The sequence below is a fragment of the Lutjanus erythropterus genome, chromosome 2 (assembly GCF_056507025.1).
Source record: "Lutjanus erythropterus isolate fLutEry1 chromosome 2, fLutEry1.hap2, whole genome shotgun sequence".
Taxonomy (NCBI): Eukaryota; Metazoa; Chordata; class Actinopteri; order Lutjaniformes; family Lutjanidae; genus Lutjanus; species Lutjanus erythropterus.
This window is the reverse complement of record NC_139318.1, coordinates 41,378,885-41,397,712: the sequence shown is the minus strand read 5'-3', so window position 1 is coordinate 41,397,712 and position 18,828 is coordinate 41,378,885. Positions and strand designations below refer to the sequence as shown.

The 18,828-nt window shown below is 40.1% G+C and overlaps 1 protein-coding gene across 1 annotated transcript; it reads right to left on the bottom strand.

The window, feature by feature from the left end:
- Window positions 1-316: 316 nt before the first annotated feature.
- Window positions 317-18,083, bottom strand: appl1 (adaptor protein, phosphotyrosine interaction, PH domain and leucine zipper containing 1). Its single transcript, XM_084740169.1, has 22 exons — window positions 17,914-18,083; window positions 14,815-14,913; window positions 14,626-14,685; window positions 13,290-13,361; window positions 12,995-13,082; window positions 11,799-11,840; window positions 10,282-10,340; window positions 9,572-9,718; window positions 8,621-8,703; window positions 8,220-8,381; window positions 7,226-7,414; window positions 7,050-7,092; window positions 6,909-6,965; window positions 5,862-5,953; window positions 5,476-5,655; window positions 4,495-4,544; window positions 3,970-4,144; window positions 3,028-3,064; window positions 2,788-2,928; window positions 2,641-2,691; window positions 2,439-2,528; window positions 317-1,980 (listed from the first exon to the last, which is right to left on the bottom strand). Exons 1-22 carry the CDS (start codon window positions 17,965-17,967, stop codon window positions 1,828-1,830), a joined length of 2,124 nt encoding a protein of 707 aa, XP_084596295.1. The 5' UTR covers window positions 17,968-18,083; the 3' UTR covers window positions 317-1,827.
- Between the last annotated feature and the right edge of the window lie 745 nt (window positions 18,084-18,828).

Below are 18,828 nucleotides of genomic sequence, written 5' to 3'. Positions count from 1 at the left end.
TCCACGCAGCTGCTGCCTTCAGTTCATCTTGGTAAACTATAAAAATCAGCTCGCAGAGACTTTCTTGAGTTTGGTAACCAGCGATCAACAGACCTGACAGCTGTTAATGAATGTATAACATGAAAAACCTTTCAAATCAGCCTACTTTTACAGTAAAAATAATCACTATACTCACAAACCTTTCCACCACATTTAAGACCTTTTTGCTTGAAAAATTACCCTTAATGATCAATCAAGTACTATATAGATTTTTTTGTTTATCACCTCATCAAATAATTAACTAATCGTCGAAGCTCTACTCTAATTTAAGACTTTGCAAGTTGGTTTTAATTCTGCAGTGAAATTAAGCAAAACAGGTGACTGCCTGGAGGGAACGAAACAATGAAGAAATCCATGACGCTGCAGGACGCTTTGAAAACTGGGTATCTGGAAGAAGTTAGACTTCATTCAGGCCTTTCTGCCAGAAAGCCCATAAAGCTGTGTTTAGGAAGTCACATTAAATAGTATAAAGAGTGAATAAGTCCACATCAGGAGCAGATAGATGAATGAATGATAATTTCAAGGATACTGCCTTCACTAGATTTTTAAAGTTTTGAATCAAACTGAAATTAAAGTTTCAAAAATAAACTAAATTAGTTTTCCCTGATTGAAAATCCTCCGCTGAGCTCATTTACTTTTCTTCTTTGGATAAACCTGAATCTTTAAGTTTGACGTACCTCCAAAACTTGCTCACAGCGAGCTGTGAACCTGATTTGTCAAAAACAAAAGTTAATTAGCAGAACAACAGAACATTATTAGCTGGACAAACTTTTCCAAAACATAAGAGTTTGAGTTGGTCTCAAAACTCAAAAGTCTACTGAAGCAAGTTCCCTTGGAATTTTGAGTTTTTTTGTTTTTAATGTTCAGTGCATCCTGGAGACTGATGTTTGACTTATTACTTTTACACTTAGCTGACTTCTTATCTTCAGGTTGTTGTGTCTTTTCTCAATTTCAGTTTTCTGTCGCAGCTTTGTTGGTTAATGCAACAAAAGTACTTGTTTAGATTTAGGAAAAGATCATGGTTTTGGGTTGAAATAGACTGTTAACCACGCGTTTTCTCTCTGGTAAAAAGATTTGAAGGCTAACTTCTCTCACGTGTGAAAACTGGTCAGCCGATGAACACATCACTATAAGAACAACTTTTCAAAATAAAACTCCATGCTCTCTCTCTCTCACCTTCTCTCTTTTTGTTTTACAACATTTTATCTCACTTTTTTTTTAGCAGCAGCACTGAGGCGTCCTGTTGCTCTTCTCGTGGTCAAACCTTCACATCCTGCCGAAAAGCCTTTGAGCAAGACACTGTGCAAATCTGACTCCTGTGTTTTCTCCTCTTGACCGCTTCTGATCCTGGTTCATTATTCCACACACGTTGCTATGCTTTAAATCCTCTGTCACTTCCGTTATCTCTCTTTTTTTTTTTATAAAATAAACATAAAAAACAGAAACTTACAGGTTAATCTATATTTGTGGGGCTGGTATAAAAAGCAGCGTTTTTACACACAAAATAAAACACAAGTCCGTGACGAGACGTCTCCACGCCTCCTCCCCTCTCCCTCCTGTAGCGAGGGTGCGTTTAGTTTATCCTCCGTTTTCGGAGTGACGACAGGCTCCACCACAAACTTCAGACAGAGTCCAGAGCACAGGGGGAGTGCATGTTTTTCACGCCCAGGCAGGCAGGCGGGTGGGCGGGCGGGTGGTGTTCCTCTCCTCTGATTCCTGAGCTGTTGCTTGGACAGTACCAGCTGGGACTTGCCTGAGTGGGAAAACATGCATCCTCCATCAGGTTTGTTAGGCTTCAGACTCGCCCTTCTTCTTCCCCTCCTCTCCGGCATCGCTGTCCTCTGATTGGCTGTTGCTAAGCACTAGGAACTGTCCGTCAGAGCCAGGCGGGTTAGCGGGGCGACTCGAAGCGGCGATCAAGCGACTTTGCTCCTCCAGATCCTGCAGGTGAAACAAAAAAAGACAAGTTACATATGAAAAACAGTCTGTCCTACTTCATGCTGCTGTGTGTGTGCAGTTGATAAATGTAATTTATGTATATGTATTTGTATTTTTTTATGTGTGATTTTAAATGGTTTATTGTTGTTTTGTTTGTTTGCCCCAGGAAGACTAGCGACCAGTTTGTGGAAGCTAATGTGGATACAAATAAAGACTAAAGAATAAAGAATGATCCAACTAATCAGTGAAATCTGTGACAGAGGTGAAAACGACAAACACAAGAAAAAAAGTCCCAGCATTCCTGTTTGATAGTAAAACAAAAATCTTTGGTCAAACAAAGCAATATGATGACATCATTTGGTTTAAGGAAATCTGAGGAAACAATTAAAACAGACTGAACCAGGGGTTGAAAGCCACTTATTTGTTCATTTAGCGTACAAGTAAGAAAGGTTAAAGGTCACCTTCTCAATCTGCCTCTGTTTGCTGAGTTCTTCCTGCTGTTTCTCTTTGGCCTTGTCCTCTTCCTTCCTCTTCTCCACGGCCTTACGGTCCTGCACAACAAAAACGACGACAAAAGACAAGAAAACAATCAACCACGACCATCGCCATCATCAGTTGCGTTAGCATTAGCTCCAGAATAATGAAGTTTCAAATCAGTCTCACCATCTCAGAGTGGAAGGCTATCTGCTTGGCCAGACCGATACTGTCACAGATCTGAAACACATGAAGAAGAAGGAGACGACAAACAGGTCAGACAGACCAGTCAGAGTGTGAGAGACACTGAGACTAACAGACAAACGCACACACGACCTTCTCTCCATCGTTGTTGGACTCGAAGATGTAGCAGACGGCCCGGCTGTCGCCACGCCCGCCTGCCGCCTGCAGAACGAAACCAAACAGCCTCTTGTTGTCCTGATGAGACGAACACTGGATCACAGTGGAGAGAGGGAACTGCAGGAGAGGAGAGGAGAGGAGAACAGGAACGATACATCATTAGAAAGATGTCAGAGACTAAAACTATCCAAGCAGAGGAAACAGAGATCAACTTACCCTGAGTCGAGTGACTTGTGTCTGAGGATCAATGAGCCTGAAAACAAAAATACAAACATCAAAGAATTTTCCTGCATAAAAAAGAAGTCTTTCCAAAAGGTCAAACTGAGAAAAATTAATTAACATAATTTCACATGATCGCATGAATCCAACATAATTTCACTCATAATTCTGTTTGATTCATGATGTATTTCAGGTATAAAACATGAAATGCTGAATTAAAAAGAAAAAAAACTTGGAAAGGAGGCTGTGGATTAATAAACTCTAGATGTAAGAATAAAACATCCATCAGATGTGTGTGTGTTTCTTTTGTAGCAGCCTGGCGTCATTTGTCAGGGATTCTGCAGGATTCAACAAGTTAAATTTTTTAAGACAGTTGTGGAAGTAACTGAGGAATTATTTCACATCTATACTGGCAAAAAAAAAGCACATGCACAGTTTGTGCACATTAGTGTTTATTGGTTCAGTGTTGGTTTTGTTTTGTAGTTGTTGCAGAATGAGCAGTACAATTTTTTTTACTTTATAGAAGTAATGTTAATTTCATAATTCAATTTTTAAGACCTATTATAAGCATATTTAAGAAATTTTAAGGCCTAAAAATCAGAATTTCAGGACCAGCAGAAACCCTGTTTGTGCACACTTTAATGAATGAATGTAGACACAGACGACAGCCGTGTGAACGTCTCTGCGTCTCAGGATACAGATTGATCAACGTTTCTGTCCGGCTGCCTTCACACGGCTGCAGGGACTCAGTGAACTGAAGGAGAAGCTTTTCATACAACATGAAGCGACAAATACTGTAAGAATCACCTGCTTTAATTTACAGAACAGTGCAGAGAGATTCCTGCTTTTATCACATCAAAAGTTTGACGCTTGTTTGTACCCATCTTCTGGTTGGGGAGTGTGTGAAATGAAATTAGCTTGTGGCGCTGTGGTTCGTACTTGAGGCAGTCACAGGTGACCAGCAGGTGTGATTCGGTCATCCTGAAGATGTTGTGGATGGCTCGGGCCGCCAGGATCTGCCTCATGGTCTCAGAGATGACGTCCGCTGACTCAACAGTCTTCACCTCCATGGAGCCCAGGAAGCGAACGATGAAGAGCTGGTGGAGGATCGAGTCTGGACAACAGACACAAGATGAAAAAAAAAACCCCAAAACATCACAATATAACCATCTGCATGGAAATGATCCCTCCATGTAGCGTTAGAATGTAGATTTGCCCGGTCTGGGGCAGTTTCATTCACTTTGTGGAAGAGACAGAGATGATCTGCATCAAAAGACTGAGGGAAGAAAACAGCAGGCTGCTTTTTATCCAACATGGGGATCATTTAAGGTTTGACACACGAGAACAGGGCAAAGAGGACACTGCGCTTGGACATTTCACGGACCAGCACTGGAACTGAATGCATCACTGTGATTCAGTTTTGATATTATAAAATAATGATCACATGAGGAAAAGAGACGGTACCTTCACTGTCCTCTGTGCTGTCTCCTGACTCTCCAAATGGATTACTCCGTCTGTGGAGACACACAAACACAAACACAAAGTAATGAAAACAAACCAGCAGCTGCTACGATACTAGACAGGACACAAACTTCCTCACCCAGACACAGACGCTCAAACACCCACGTTCACACGAATGATTCTCCGTCAGCAGGTTTTACAAGGACAACACCTTTGGTTGTGGTAGTTTAAATGAAATCTGTTTCCTCTGTGTGTCAACGTGCCCAAAATCACTCCTTCACTACTGCTTATGTCAGTGATTCCCAAAGTGTGGCCCGCAGCCCAGTAGTGGCCTGTGAAGGTCCTGCATGTGGGCCTTGAGAGGCCATGAAAAAAATGTTTTTAAACTATAATTTCATACTTTTGAAATTTCCATAAAATATGAATGAATATTTTTTCAAAAAGTAATCAGAACTAATAAAACAAAGCCATGGGATTTAAAATATATGTGTTATTCTTCATTTATATGACCTAAATAAACAGGAAACGGGTCTTACGCAGCAGTGGGTGACCTGTCACATTAACGCCGGAGCATATCTTATATCTCATCATTGCTACACTTAGTCGTGTGTGATGAACAGATTTCTGATTAAAGGTGTGGGTGGACCTCAGATGATTTTCAGATCTCATTTGTAGGTTTGGTTAAAAATAACCCAAATTAATTGCCATTCTTAAATTTCAGCTTCTTATACTTGGATATTTTTTAGTTTCTTTACTCCTTCATGACAGTAAAGTCAATATCTTTGAGTTGTGAGTAAAATAAGATGTGACTTTTCACCAGTTTCTAACATTTTAAAACAAACAACTTTTAATCAATTGATTGACATGATAACTGACTAATTAATTGACTATGAAAATAGATATCTTTAGAAACCAATCAGTGATTAGAACCACAGCTCACACACACACACACACACACTCACACAGACAAACACACACCCCTACCTGCCGGACTGTGCCGCCGTCTTGCTCTGTCCTGAGTTCTCCTCGCTGACGGGGGAAATTATGTCAAACTGGATGGGTGTTTCCGGGGCAACGAGAGCGTCCAGTGAGAGCACAGACAGAGCAGGCGACGGCTCTGAGCCCACAGAGCTGATACTGCTCGCTCGGCCCGCACGCCCTTTACTGGAATGAAGAGAGAGAGAGATGATGGTCTAACTGGTGGAGATCTGACTCATCCAGTTTCACCACAGAAATCTGATTGGCCACCAAGGCTCCATCTTTATTATATCCGGCAGCTGATTGGCTGTGACTCTTGATCACACCTGTAGTTGTTTTATGTAGTATTTGCTTTTCAGAACATAAGAAGACACACACACACACACACACACCTGCTGGGTCTCATGCTCTCGTGTCTCTGCTGGAAGGACGGCGACGGCGTCACAGCCTCAAGAGCTGATTGGTTCACTCTGGCTGCCAGCTCCTGCCAATATGATGAAAGCACCGTCAGCATGAGACTTTCATAATCAGATAAAACCTCCTTGTGTATGTTTAAATAAATTAATTAATTTGCTTAATAAATTGCTTTTCAGGAAGGTTTTTGCTTTGCACAGTTGCTGTTCTTACTTCATACTGTATAAATACACTGATATTAAATAAGGATATACAACATGGCCAAAAGTATGTGGACAGAAAACAATGTGCTTTAATTAAGAAAATGAATTAGCACTTTGCTGTTTCTCAGCAACCAAGACTTGTCTTTAGCTTCCTGTCTGAACTGGAAGTGGGATGTGTCACAGCAAACATTTTCACCAGTTTTACAAAATAACGTTCATTGTTGACTTTTTTCCACAGCTGTCTTATAAACTTTGACTTATATTTATAGCTGCTGAGAAGCTAATCAGATCACAAAAGACTATGACATGTTTCATTCATAATGTCATGGAGAAGGACTTCACTGCCCACAATCCTGAGGTGTAACAGCAACATCTCTGATTGGTGGGCTTGTTGTTACTATGGAAATATTTACCACACTTACAAACGGGTGGTTCAGGCAGGCTGGCTGGTTAAGTAGCTTAGCTAACATTAACCAACATGAGTTGTACTAATCATGTTGTTATGCTGCAGTGAATTTAATTTACAAGCACAGGATACATTTAAGAAGAAGTGATATCATTCATAATGTCCATTTTCCAATCTTTTTGTTCCTTAAAATCACGTTTTTATGGTCACTGTTGATCTTTTTGGTTGACTTGGTTTAAAACTCTTTGTACAAGGATTTTTTCTTTACATAAGGATTTTCTGAAATGTCAGTGGAGTTAATACAAGGAAAAAGTGCCTCTGGAATCAGAGACATTCAATATGCAGCTGGTTACTGTTGAGCTCTATTATCGTTAATATTCTTAAATATGGTTGCAAGTGGCTTTGCGGCGGCTGACCTCTGCGTTCTCACTCAGGTAGATCCTTTTGGAGATGTTGTTGATCGTTGAGATCCACTGGTGGAGGAAAGAGAAGAGAGACGATGTGAAGAGACAACAGAACAGCTGACAGTCAAGTCACGTGACAGAAAAATCTCTTACCTCCTCACAGTCCTTCCTGCTCTCCGCCTGCAGCGTCACCACTCTGACAGAACAAAAAACACACAAAACAAGAAAAAACAGTATGAAGTTAAATCCAACAGTTAACTCTAAAAGCTTAAAAACTGAGAAAAATTTTATAGTGTTTTTATGAAAGAGAAAAACATGAGTCCTCTCACTTCTTGCCATCGAAGGAAGTGACCTGGAAGCAGAAGCGTCGGTCGTCGCTGTCCACCGCCATGACAGAACAGTTGTCGAGGTCTGTGACCAGCCCGCCCGCCACCTCGCCCCGGCCCTGCTGCATCAGGTTACCGCCCTGCGTGAAGAAGTACTGACGCTCCCAGGATGACGACACCAGCCCCGTCTTACTGAGAGACAGAAACACAGACAGAAGATCAAGATCAAAGAAGTGAGTGCAGCTGAAGTGTTGGCAATAATCCCTCAGTGCACAGGTAAACTGTGTGTACACAACTACAGTAAGTACAGTAATTTAAAGTTGAAGCAGGTGGTGAGTCTGTTAACTGTGATGGATGTCTGCAATTGACATTTTAGGTAACAATTTTATTGTTAATGTCACGACTGCCTTCATTTTCTCCTCTAAAAAAACCTGTCAGATCTCAACTATTATCATGGTCAGTACAGTGTTACTGTTACTAATAGACCTGATGAACAAAACATAGAAAACAAGATTCAAGTTATTAAAACCACTTCATGTTGGATTTGAAGATTCCTGACTTTGGCGTACTCCAGTGGTAGAATAAACGAATGACACTGACAGATGGAAGTGCATGTCAAAGTAATCCGACCCAGGGAGCGCATGCATGCAAACTGCACCAGTTTTCTCCAGCTTTCTTTCTGCAGTAGAATCTACTAGAACTTCTGTCTTTCTCCTAGAAAGAAAGGAGTTCCTACATGAAACTGCTCATAACGAAGTCTGTGGGTTAATTTGAGTAACTGGGTCAAGACCGCAAGCCGAGTGACATTTAGTCCCGTTATCTTGGAGAGGAAGCAGATATCTCTACAGCTGATATCTCCAAAACTCTGCAACACCAAAACAATGTAGATGGATAAACAGCACTGCAGGCCAGGGGAAAAATATGTATTTTTGATTTGGGGGTGAACTGTACCTTTAAATAAAAGAGTACATATATTGTGTGCGTGTATGTGTCTTACTTGCGGATGTACAGGTAGCCCTGTTTCCTGGTCAGGTTACGACAAACAGGTGAGTGGGCGGGGTCAGGGTCACATGGTGCATACAGCGGGTCACAAGATCTCTCCATGTCCTGAATGGTTTGCTGCATCTGCCCCACCTCCTCCTCCATCTCCCGACGCACACTACACACACACACACACACACACACACACACACACACACACACACAGAATTCACACGTTGCTCTCACATTTGTCACTTCACTGCTGATGTCCTCATACTGATATATTTATATACTGCAATGTTTCCATCCATTTGTAATTTCTTAAAGCTAAAGTAAACAACACCAAGTATTTAAGACCTTGAATGTAGAACAAACAAAAGAAGGAAAAACATTTGGAGGCAGAGGTGGAGTTCTTACTTCTGGACACTGGTTCCGATGGTTCCCAGGAAGTCCTCCCACTGCTGGGTGAGATTCTCTGAACCCAGCTTAAAGAAACTGATCTGCACAGAACAAACAGATAAAGACACGGCAGGTTGGTAACAGCTGTGAACCTGCCAGGAAAACTAACGTTTGTCTTTTCTTTTTACTGCTTCAGTGAAGGGCTCACACACCTGTACATCACAGTTACAGTAACAGCACTGGAATGAAACTGACTGTGGCTAATTAACCCAACAGCTGATCCAAATGAATGACACCCCCCTTAAGAACCGCACACAAACCTATCTTGCAGGTTTATTGCATTTCAAATTGTCTGAGATGGGTCTAATAACTGTGGTCTAATAACTGTGGTCACAATCTGTGTCAAATTTTACAACAAGGAGGTCAGAAGTGTTTTTGTCTCACAGGCCAGTGTAATCTGCGCTATTTTCTGCTGTATTCTGATAGGTCGGTTTGTAGTTGTGAGTCACGCAAGCAGACACATTGTGAGAATTTTAACAGACTGTAGTTAGTCTTCAAAGTACTGAGTTTGTCTGTTTGTGGACAATGTGTCAAATAAAAAGTCAAGAAGCATAAACAAACAAATATTCTAAAAATATGTACAATATGTTATGAAAATGAAAGAGTTGTAAAGATTTTGCAGATTTTGTGCAGGAATGTGCAAAATAACAACACAGCAAGGCAGCCATCTTGAACTAGTTTTGGATCGATCGCCAAAGATTTTTCTCACAATTGTAAACTTTTACCCGGGATGAAGCAAAATCACACAAAGTGCATAACTTAGGGCTTAACATGACGCTGGATCAAAGACTGTGTCAGGAGACGTAGCACTTGATGATCATCAGGTTTTCCGTTTTCAAACCCGTGTGTGTGTGTGTGTGTGTGTGTGTGTGTGTGTGTGTGTGTGTGTGTGTGTGTGTGTGTGTGTACCTGGGCCTGCATGTATCCCAGCAGCGGCTCCAGCAGAGCCGTCTTCTTCTTGTACTGCAGCGTGTTCAGCGAGCAGAAGTAGTGCATCATAGTCTGGTGCTGCTTCTTGCGGGAGGTGTAGACGTCCTCCACAGCCTCCGCCCGCAGCTGCAACACGCAAGACTTTCCTCTTATCTCAGTGTCAAGATAACATCACACACTGAGGTGTCATATACACTACATTTGGTCAAGATAATCATATTGTGAGATATTGATACTGGCACATAACTTCCGCTGAACCTTTCCCTCCCAGGAAGCTGCTGGTTTAACTTCATTTCTAAATCAACCTGCAGAAACTTGAACCTTGCTGCAGACACATAGGAGACGTTTTAAGACACTTCTCCCTCACAGCTGGTTTCCCACACAACAATCACGTTCACTGGAACTCTAACAAAAATACTACTGACCAAAGATTTTCTCTGACGCAGGTTTCAGATGGAAGTTAATGGGCCACAACACTCAAAAGCTGGTGACGGTCGATATTTTTCTAATCAAATCTGAAGTTTTCTGATGTCATTTAGCAAAAATGTTAAGAAATAAAGGCACAATGGTTCTTTCTTTCCTCTTAAAATCAATAACTGCTCATAAACTCAACACAACAAACGATGCAAAGTAAAATAAAGTTTCAGAGATTAATCTGTATTTTCCTTGTAACCAGATTACACAGTTACCTTGTCGTTGTCTCTCTTCTTGGACAGACGGCTGTATCTGTTAATGGCTGTGTCATGATCTGCAGACAGGAACAGGTAGGTAAGACTTTTTGGTAGTAAAACATATTTCTGTGTATGTTAACTCAAATTGAGACCAAAATACTCCATTAAAAACCATTAAAAACGAGGGGAAATCTCCCTTTAAGTGTAGCTAAACCTGAACTAACGTGAGTCTTATGAGAGAAAAGACACTGTCATCAAATGTATGGACAATCTGGAGCCAAGAGACATACTGACACATAATTTACACATTTTATTTTTTTAGATTATGTTACTTTACTTCATGTTGCCTCAAGTTAACCCTGAACAAGTCTGTCAGAGTTTGTATCTGTAAATTATGATCTTCATTCATTCATTCACTCACTCACAAACTGCCCACCACTCATAATAAACACACAAAAAAGAAATATGTTTCAGAACATAGTTAATCAATTAATTCTTTAAAGTTAATTACTGAATTAAAATGTCAAACATTTCACACAGATTTGCAGTTTTTTCTGATTATCGCTGTGGTTATTTAGAAATGTCAACTAACTTAATCTTATCAAAAATAAATGCAGCAGCTGTCTTCTGGTTTCCTGTGAGAAAAAGAAATGCTCAGAAAATGAACAGACAGGTTGCTGATAGATAAAAATTTTGCCAGAGGTTAAGATAAGACACTGCGTTTATTACATCATCTCAATTTTCTCAACTGAAAGCAGATGGAAGCGGATGTCCGGTGGACATCGTGTGAAGATGCACACTGCAGCTTCAAACCTGATTATAGGACTGATATTACTAGTTTTTGTAGCAAAGATGGATATTTTTTTAAAGCAATAACTGGAATCAAAAAAATAAAAAAATAATAATAATCAGTAGAGGCAAATTAACACAGCAGCAGTAGGTAGGAGAGAGTAGAGTGTAGGGTTGGTCTATTAGAAGATGATTCCTTGGGGCTCTAAAAACTTGTGATGGACGTTTATCCTTTAAAAAAAGATAAACTGATATAGAATATTAATCACAGCCTTAAATGTAGACATGATATGTAATATTTTTTGCATTATATTGTCTAAAAATATCTAGATAATGTTATATATTTTGCTGAGTTGTGTACCCACATTATCACAGATGTTCCCAACCAATAGAAATACATAATTCTATTCTATTCTATTCATAATTTGGTCGCCTCTTGCTACTTTATAACTTCTGGGGAAACGCAGACGGATCAGAGTGAGAGAGAAAGTCGGCAAACGTGACTAAATGTAAGATAAATGAAACGTTAATACATTATTTTGCCCATGAACATGATTTCTCCGAATCACGCGAGAGAGATTTTCATCGGCTAAGGTGGTTCTTTAAAAATGAAGACAACAACTCCCATGAACCAATGCTACTTCACGATGTCATCATCAACTACATCTTTTGTTGCTGATTTGATGTGAAAGACTCCTGACAGCAGAAATGACATACTGGGCATTGAAGTAGCAGCACTAACTCACCATCACTGGATATTTGGAAGACTTCTTTCAGAGTGAGGATCTCTGGAGAGAGAAAAAAGAAAAGTTACTGTGGTGTGGAAGGGACATTTGTACGGTCTCTGTTTATGTACAACTCATTCTTTAGAACTGGGACAAAACTGCATTTTGATGGGGTTTTGATGTTTTCTCTTCAATTACTGGAAAAATATATATAAGATATAAGAGCCAACTCTTGGCTATTAAACCTTTTAACAGGTCAACCTAAATGTAGACGCCAACTCCTTCAGATGGACGATCTGACAGAGTTGACAAAATATTATTTTTTAATTTCACAGCATAGTCGTGGTGAGCAGCTATTTTATTTTCTAAAGTTGCTCTGTTGTTTCTTAAAGCAAATCACTTCTAAACGATGATTCTTACTTAACTTTGATTTAGAAAGGCAACAGAGTTGACATGTTATGTTTAAGACACATCTGATAGCAAGATTATTTAATGAACTTGTTGAAAAATAGAAAGTTTACCAGTGCTTGAGCAGTATTCATGCTTTTTTTTAAAACCAGGAAATGAGACATGGGTCCTTAGGGTATAACTAATATTTTTATGCCTGATTAAATGTTTTTGTAAAAGTTTTACAGAGCTGATGGAAATCTGGGACGCAACTTTTATGAGCCAATATTTTCCATTAAATATATATATATATATATATATATATATATATATATATATATATATATATATATATATATATGTATTTAAAAACAAATAAGATTATAATAGCTTATTTTCATACCAATGGTATCAGTAGGTACTGTTAATTATAGATTTTGGAGCCTTTTAATTCTTTTTTAATAATTTCTTTGTGAATTCTTACCTGGTACAAGGATGTTTTCTGGCACAGAACACACATTTTCACCAAAGAATTGAAATTTGACTGTTGTATTAATAATTTTTGGTAGGACTTGAGCTGTCCCAGTTCTCAAGAATGTGTGGTACTTATTATGTTTAGAAGGTTATTTTTAACCAGTGTGCTTATAAGGCCTCATCTTAGGGATGAACTGAAACACCAACTGTGAGCTGCAGCTGATCTACAGACATCAGAACTGTAATATTTGTGCTTTGTCAACAACAAAACCTTTATTGGTTGCTAATCTGACAAAAAAAAAATCACAAACAGACCCAACAGGTTTGTGGCAGGGTCAGATTATTAGTGTACCTACCCTTCAGGTCTCTCTCTTTAAACTGAGTGATGGGAAACATCATGGCGTCGGCTAGCTGGGTGGACAAGACAGCATGACAGGAACTCAACTAGACAGAGAAAAGGAGAGATAAAAAGAGGAAGTTAAGGAAAATCCTCTCCATGAGTCAACTGTCAACCACAGTGTGATCATAAAAGATGTCGACACCAAAGTGTTTCTTACACTCCTTACAGATATGAACAGGAAATCGACAGGCTAAAACAACCTGTCCTGACAGCAGCAGGCACAGCACTGGTGTGTTTGTATTCTCTCTCACCTCATCAATGACTTTTGCAAACTGCTGCAGGGTGGAGCTCATCACCTCATCATCGCCCCCTAGAGGAAAACGCTGCAGACACAAAGTGGAGAAATGGATTAGATTAATTTCAGTGAGGTGTCGCTGCTGCAGCGAGAAAATAAGCATGAAATGAATTTCAATATACCTCATCATAAAACAAATGTTGGTTAAATATTGATCTGAAGTTGTTTCTAGAGGAAAGGTCAGGGGTCATTTGAATATTTAAAGCTTTTGTTTTGGACAAAAGTGTCAATTATTGGACAGACAGATGGGTCTAAACTTCAATCCAAGCTAGCTGGAAAAATTGTGAAAATATAGCATGGTGCAGCATGTCACCAGAGGTGTAGTGAAGACATATGTGAATGAAGTAACAGATAAGGCAGTTGTCTAGTGTTATAAACCTGCTGCTAGACACATAAGGCTAATGGCTGGGGTCATAAGACTGATGTTAGTGTTATAAAGCTAATTCCAATGTTTTAGCATTCGTGGCTCATTTTATAATGCTGATGGCTAGTGTGATAAGGTTGGTGGCTAATGTTATAAGGCTGGTAGCTGGTGTGATAACGCCGGTGACTTTGTATGATGACTAGTGCGATAAGGCTGGTGACTAGTGTTATATTGCCAGTGGTTAGTGCTATATGGCCTGTGGCTAGTGTTATAAGACTGATGCCAAGTGTTATCTGGCCAGTAGCTTTTTTAAATAAGGCTGATGGCTGGTGTTATTAGGTTGAGCTAGTACCATGAGGCTGATGGCTAGTGTGATAAAACTGGTGGCTAGTGTTATAAGGCTGATAGCTGGTGTGATAACACTGGTGACTAGTTTTATGAGGCTGAGGGCAGATGTAATTCAGCTGTGGCTGGTATCATAATGTCATAATGCTGACAGATAATCTTATAAGGCTGGTGGCTCATGATATATAACCAGTGGCTAGTGTTGCATGCCCTGTGGCTGGTTTTATAAAGTTGATGGCTAGTGTAATTATGTCCAGCTAGTATCATGAGCCTGATAGCTAGTGTGATAAGGCTGGTGGCTAGTGTTAATGGCCAGCGGTTAGTGTTATAAGACTGGTGAATAGTGTTACAAGACTGATAGCTGGTGTGATAATACCGGGTGTTATAGGGCTAATGGCTGGTGTAACTGGGTTGTGGCAAGTATCATAAGGATGATGACTGGGGTTTTATGTCTAATGGCTAGGGTTATAAGAGTTATGACTAATGTTTTATCTTAACTGGCATCTGTTATAAGGCTGATGGCTAGTATCACTGGGCTGGTGGCTAGTCTCATGAGGCTGGCAGCTGGTATGACTCGACCTACCTGTTTGTCGTACTCTTTCAGCAGTCTGGATGTCAGGTGTGTCGCAGCACTCAGCTCATTCTTGAAAAGAAAACAACAGGCACAATTTAAAATCAGCTGAAACGTATTGTATTAACATGTCTGTATGTTCTGCTTATACCTGCAGAGCCTGTGGCACTACACCGGTGAATCGTGTGTGTGTGTGTGTACCTGTGCATCATAAATCCTCTGCATGGCCTGATAGAGCTGTGTGCAGTAGTTGGAGATGGCTGCAGTGTCCTCCTCAAACACTCCCAGCAGAGAGCGCGTCTGCATACAGAAACACAAAATAAAACCGCTGAAAATACGGTCAGTGCCAATCATTTGACTAAACCACAAAACCACAGTGAGTTACGGCCCAAAATGATCCTTTGTGTGACTGCCAAAAACCAAACCCACACCCATCTATGCAAATCCACCGCTGCTACCTGTCCACACAGTACAGTTCTGTTCTCATGGTGTGTCTCAACTGCATGTTTTGTCATTGTCAATCTGTCATTGTGAGAGATAAGATTAAACAATTCATAAAAAAGACAGATGGCACAAGTACTTGTAATGAGGTGCATCACAGTCCTTTATCACAAAGAGTGATCACTGTTGGTATATCACATTCTTGCTGTGTGATTTTACTGAGCACGTCACCTCACTGTAAATCATGTTTTTTTGCTGCGATGACTAAACTTCCCAACAGGGCCAGACTATCTCACATCAAACTAGTAGAGGTCTCTCAGTACAGTGCAGCTCTTAACCAGGTAACGGATGGTGAAGCACCTACTGCAATGCCAAAACAACTGGCAGATGTAACCAGTGGAGATTTAAGATTTCAGAATTAAGTGAGTTACAGGCAATTTTGTAGTGAAGTCTGCATCTGTCATTTGTTTGCTCCATTATGGCGACCATGCAGACATTAAGTGGACAAAATGTGGCCTATAACAGATGAGGTAAACCTTGTTTTTAGCCTAACAGTTGTCAATAACTTGAGGCCCATGCCTGCCGGCTCAGAGGAGTGAGAAGTCAGTGGTCAGTAAAATAGGTTTTTCAAGAATTGTGAATCACCGTTACGATGAACGGTCCATGAGCATGCAGTCATAAACATGCACAATAAATATTAGGCCGATGGGTCCAGTAGTTTGCAAGACTAGCTGCAGACAATCTCAGGTCCCGTTGCGCTCGCACATACACGACCTATTGCATAATCTCCGCAGGACGTTATCATTACTCCTCTCAGGGTTTTCATTATGTTGATTGTAATTACAAAGTATGCCTCTTTCACTTGAACAGCTTCACAGTTAGAAAGAAAAACCGCAAATTAACTGAATCCGTTGAAAACCTCTTTTGTGATACCAGTTATCAAAAATCATAACGTTGGGTTCACTCAAAGACAGACAGACTATACATGGACTTGCATCATCATAGGCCCTTGATTTGCCTACAAATGAACTGGCACAGTAACCATTTATGAATATGGGAAAAAGTATATGATTATGATTTTCTTTAAAGTGTTGATTTTGGAGGCCCATGGTTGCAAAAGCAGTAGTGTTTCCTCCACCATAACGACAAAATATAATGTCAAAAATAAAATTATCTGAATACAAATCTCCTCCTTCTTCTATTTAACTAGCTAATGGCCTACTCTCTGTAACTTTGCCTCTAAAAATGTAAAGACAAGCTCGTTTCATCTGATTTCATGGAGAATCCGACCCAGTGGCAGGCATTAAGAATAAATAATCAATCTTCTCGCAGAGGTTCTTGTTTGCTTATATGGGTCATATAGAGGCATCAGTATTAAATACATAGACTCTCATAACTAAAACAAATCCTTGTGGTAAATTTAAATACTCTGCTAAAGTTTAGGTTCGTGGGTGTAAGATTGTCATTTTATTGATAGGCTAATTAGCTCCTTGGTTCTGTCTGTAGTTAAGCACAGCACATCTTGTCTTTACAAGTTTAAACTCAGGCTAGTTAAAGCTACAACATGGAGTTTTTAACTGGATATGAAAGACTCTCAATGTAATGGTGATGCTTCTATATGACCTACATAAGTTAGCAAGACCATCTATGAGAGGACTGGATATTTCTAGACATATTCTTAATGCCTGCCACTGGGTTGGATTCTCCTTGAAATCAGATGAAACAAGCCTGCGTTTACATTTTCTTCAGCACGTTACAATGAGAAGTAGAGAGGAGGTTTTTATTTAGATAGCTATATTTTTCCCTATTATATTTTGTGGTTACTATAGTAGAGACAGTACCACTTTTGTCCCTGGGGGGGCTCAAAAATCAACAAACTATGACAGGTCCTTGTAGTGGCTTTAAAGCTGAGGGGATATGGGAGAGTCAAATTGAATGAAAAAGATGATAAATGCAAGATTGTGTTAATTAAAACAGCAAGCTACTTTTAAACTAAGATTACAGAGGTGAATTGTCTTTTCCTGTACTTTTCTACATGTTTCTTCTCCAACTGGGGAAACAAATATAGTGGAGAAAAAAATTTAATAAAAAGGAGCATCCTTCTAGACATTTAAATTCCTACCTTTACAGGTGAGACACAGCAAATGTAGACGTCTAATCTCGTGACTTCTTTCAGATCTGTCTGTTATAAAATGTAACTGCATAGGCCTGATTTAAACAATAAATCTCCAGATTGAACCTTTCAGGCATGTCACACCCTGATCCCGCCCCATTTAGTGAGGTCACAGCAGGTGTTTGGACCTGGATTTGCTGCATGAGGCAACATCACACCCTGGGGGGGGTGTTTAAGCTCATTTGAAGCAATGAAGCTGCAGCTCTCTGTCCTGCGTAATTTCCATATCTAAACAATGCCATAAAACAGAAGGATGACACTGATGCCTGGTCAAAAGATTAACAGTTTTCACTGGAGGGGGGAGAAACTAGGTGCAAGCTAGCCAAGTGGCTAAGGAAGTACCCAGCTAGCCTAACTATTCATTTAACGAGTTAATTTCTGTGTAAACCCACACTGAATGGTGTGCCTCGTTTGACAGTTTGACCTCGCATATTGACGCAAACTCCCACCAGCTGATCGGTGTAGCCGTCACATTTTGATGCCAACACACATCTGGTATATCCCGTTTAAACTGTCCGCTTGACAGCTTTGGTTAGCTGGGCCGTTAGCGGTTAGCATGATGCTTGAACTCTGCATTTCTTCGCTGGTTGTTGGCAAACACTGTGCCTACAAAGACAGTTAGCTTAGCCGTGCAAGTAGCTAACGTTAGCATGCCAGCTGAAGCCTCCAGGGAACAGAGCTGTTACCTGCGGACTGTCCTCCAGCGTCTCCTCTATCGGCAGCTTCTCTATCCCGGGCATGGCTGCGGCTGGCGCGGTGGTAATCGGTGCCAATCGACGGACAAAACGCACAACAAATCCCTCCGACAACTCCCACTCAAGATTTCTTGGCTGTACGAATTCACAACACCCCAAAAACAGCTACTCCCACTTCCGTAGGTCCCGCCCACCAAATGGATTGTGATAGGGTAGAAACATTTTCCATGAATCTGATTGGTTTCTTCTTTAAAGGGGAAAAGGCGCCATTTTGGATCTGACCGGGATCGCCCTTTCTCCGTACTCGTGTACAATTCAGAGCCATAATGTCGGTCAGTCTGCTTAGTTTGCAGGTGAGAAAATGGTTTAATGTTATTTATAGCCTGTATTTATTGATAAGTTGGGTAATGCCGTCTGGTTTATAAGGTTTCTACAGTAATAAAAAGCAGGGTTCCCTGTAGATATGTTAATGTAATATAGGCTATACACCTGTTCAGTATACATGCATCATCTGCCACTTCAAAATGGTCAACGAAGGGGAAACACTGCAAACTCATACACTCCAATGTGCTCTACTAATGTTCTAGTCACTAATTTCACTCAAATATATTAAAGCCTGTCATCTGTAACAAGTAAGACATATATCAAAGCAGACTAAACAATGACAATATTTATGTAATCACCTTAAAATCGTGAAACCATCCAATACACTTAGCTATCCAGTACAACCCAGCAACTACTGTGACGCGTTTCTTCATCCTGTATCTTTTCAGTTTAACAAAAAAAAAAAAAAAATCACAATTTTTCAAAATACAGTTTTTCCAGAGTCTGTTTTTATTTCACAGTGCTAATTTGCCATGTTATATATTTTGTATTTGTTCATCTGATTATTCAGCTCATGTCTTT

Bases quoted from the DNA above. Each gene is read 5' to 3' on its own strand.
- appl1 (XM_084740169.1), bottom strand. From the start codon at position 17,967: ATGCCCGGGATAGAGAAGCTGCCGATAGAGGAGACGCTGGAGGACAGT. The intron at 9,719-10,281 runs GTAACTGTGTAA...TGCGTGTTGCAG, and splicing joins AGAAGAGAGACAACGACAAG to CTGCGGGCGGAGGCTGTGGA. The intron at 4,545-5,475 runs GTAGGGGTGTGT...GTGTCTCCACAG, and splicing joins ACGGCGGCACAGTCCGGCAG to ACGGAGTAATCCATTTGGAG.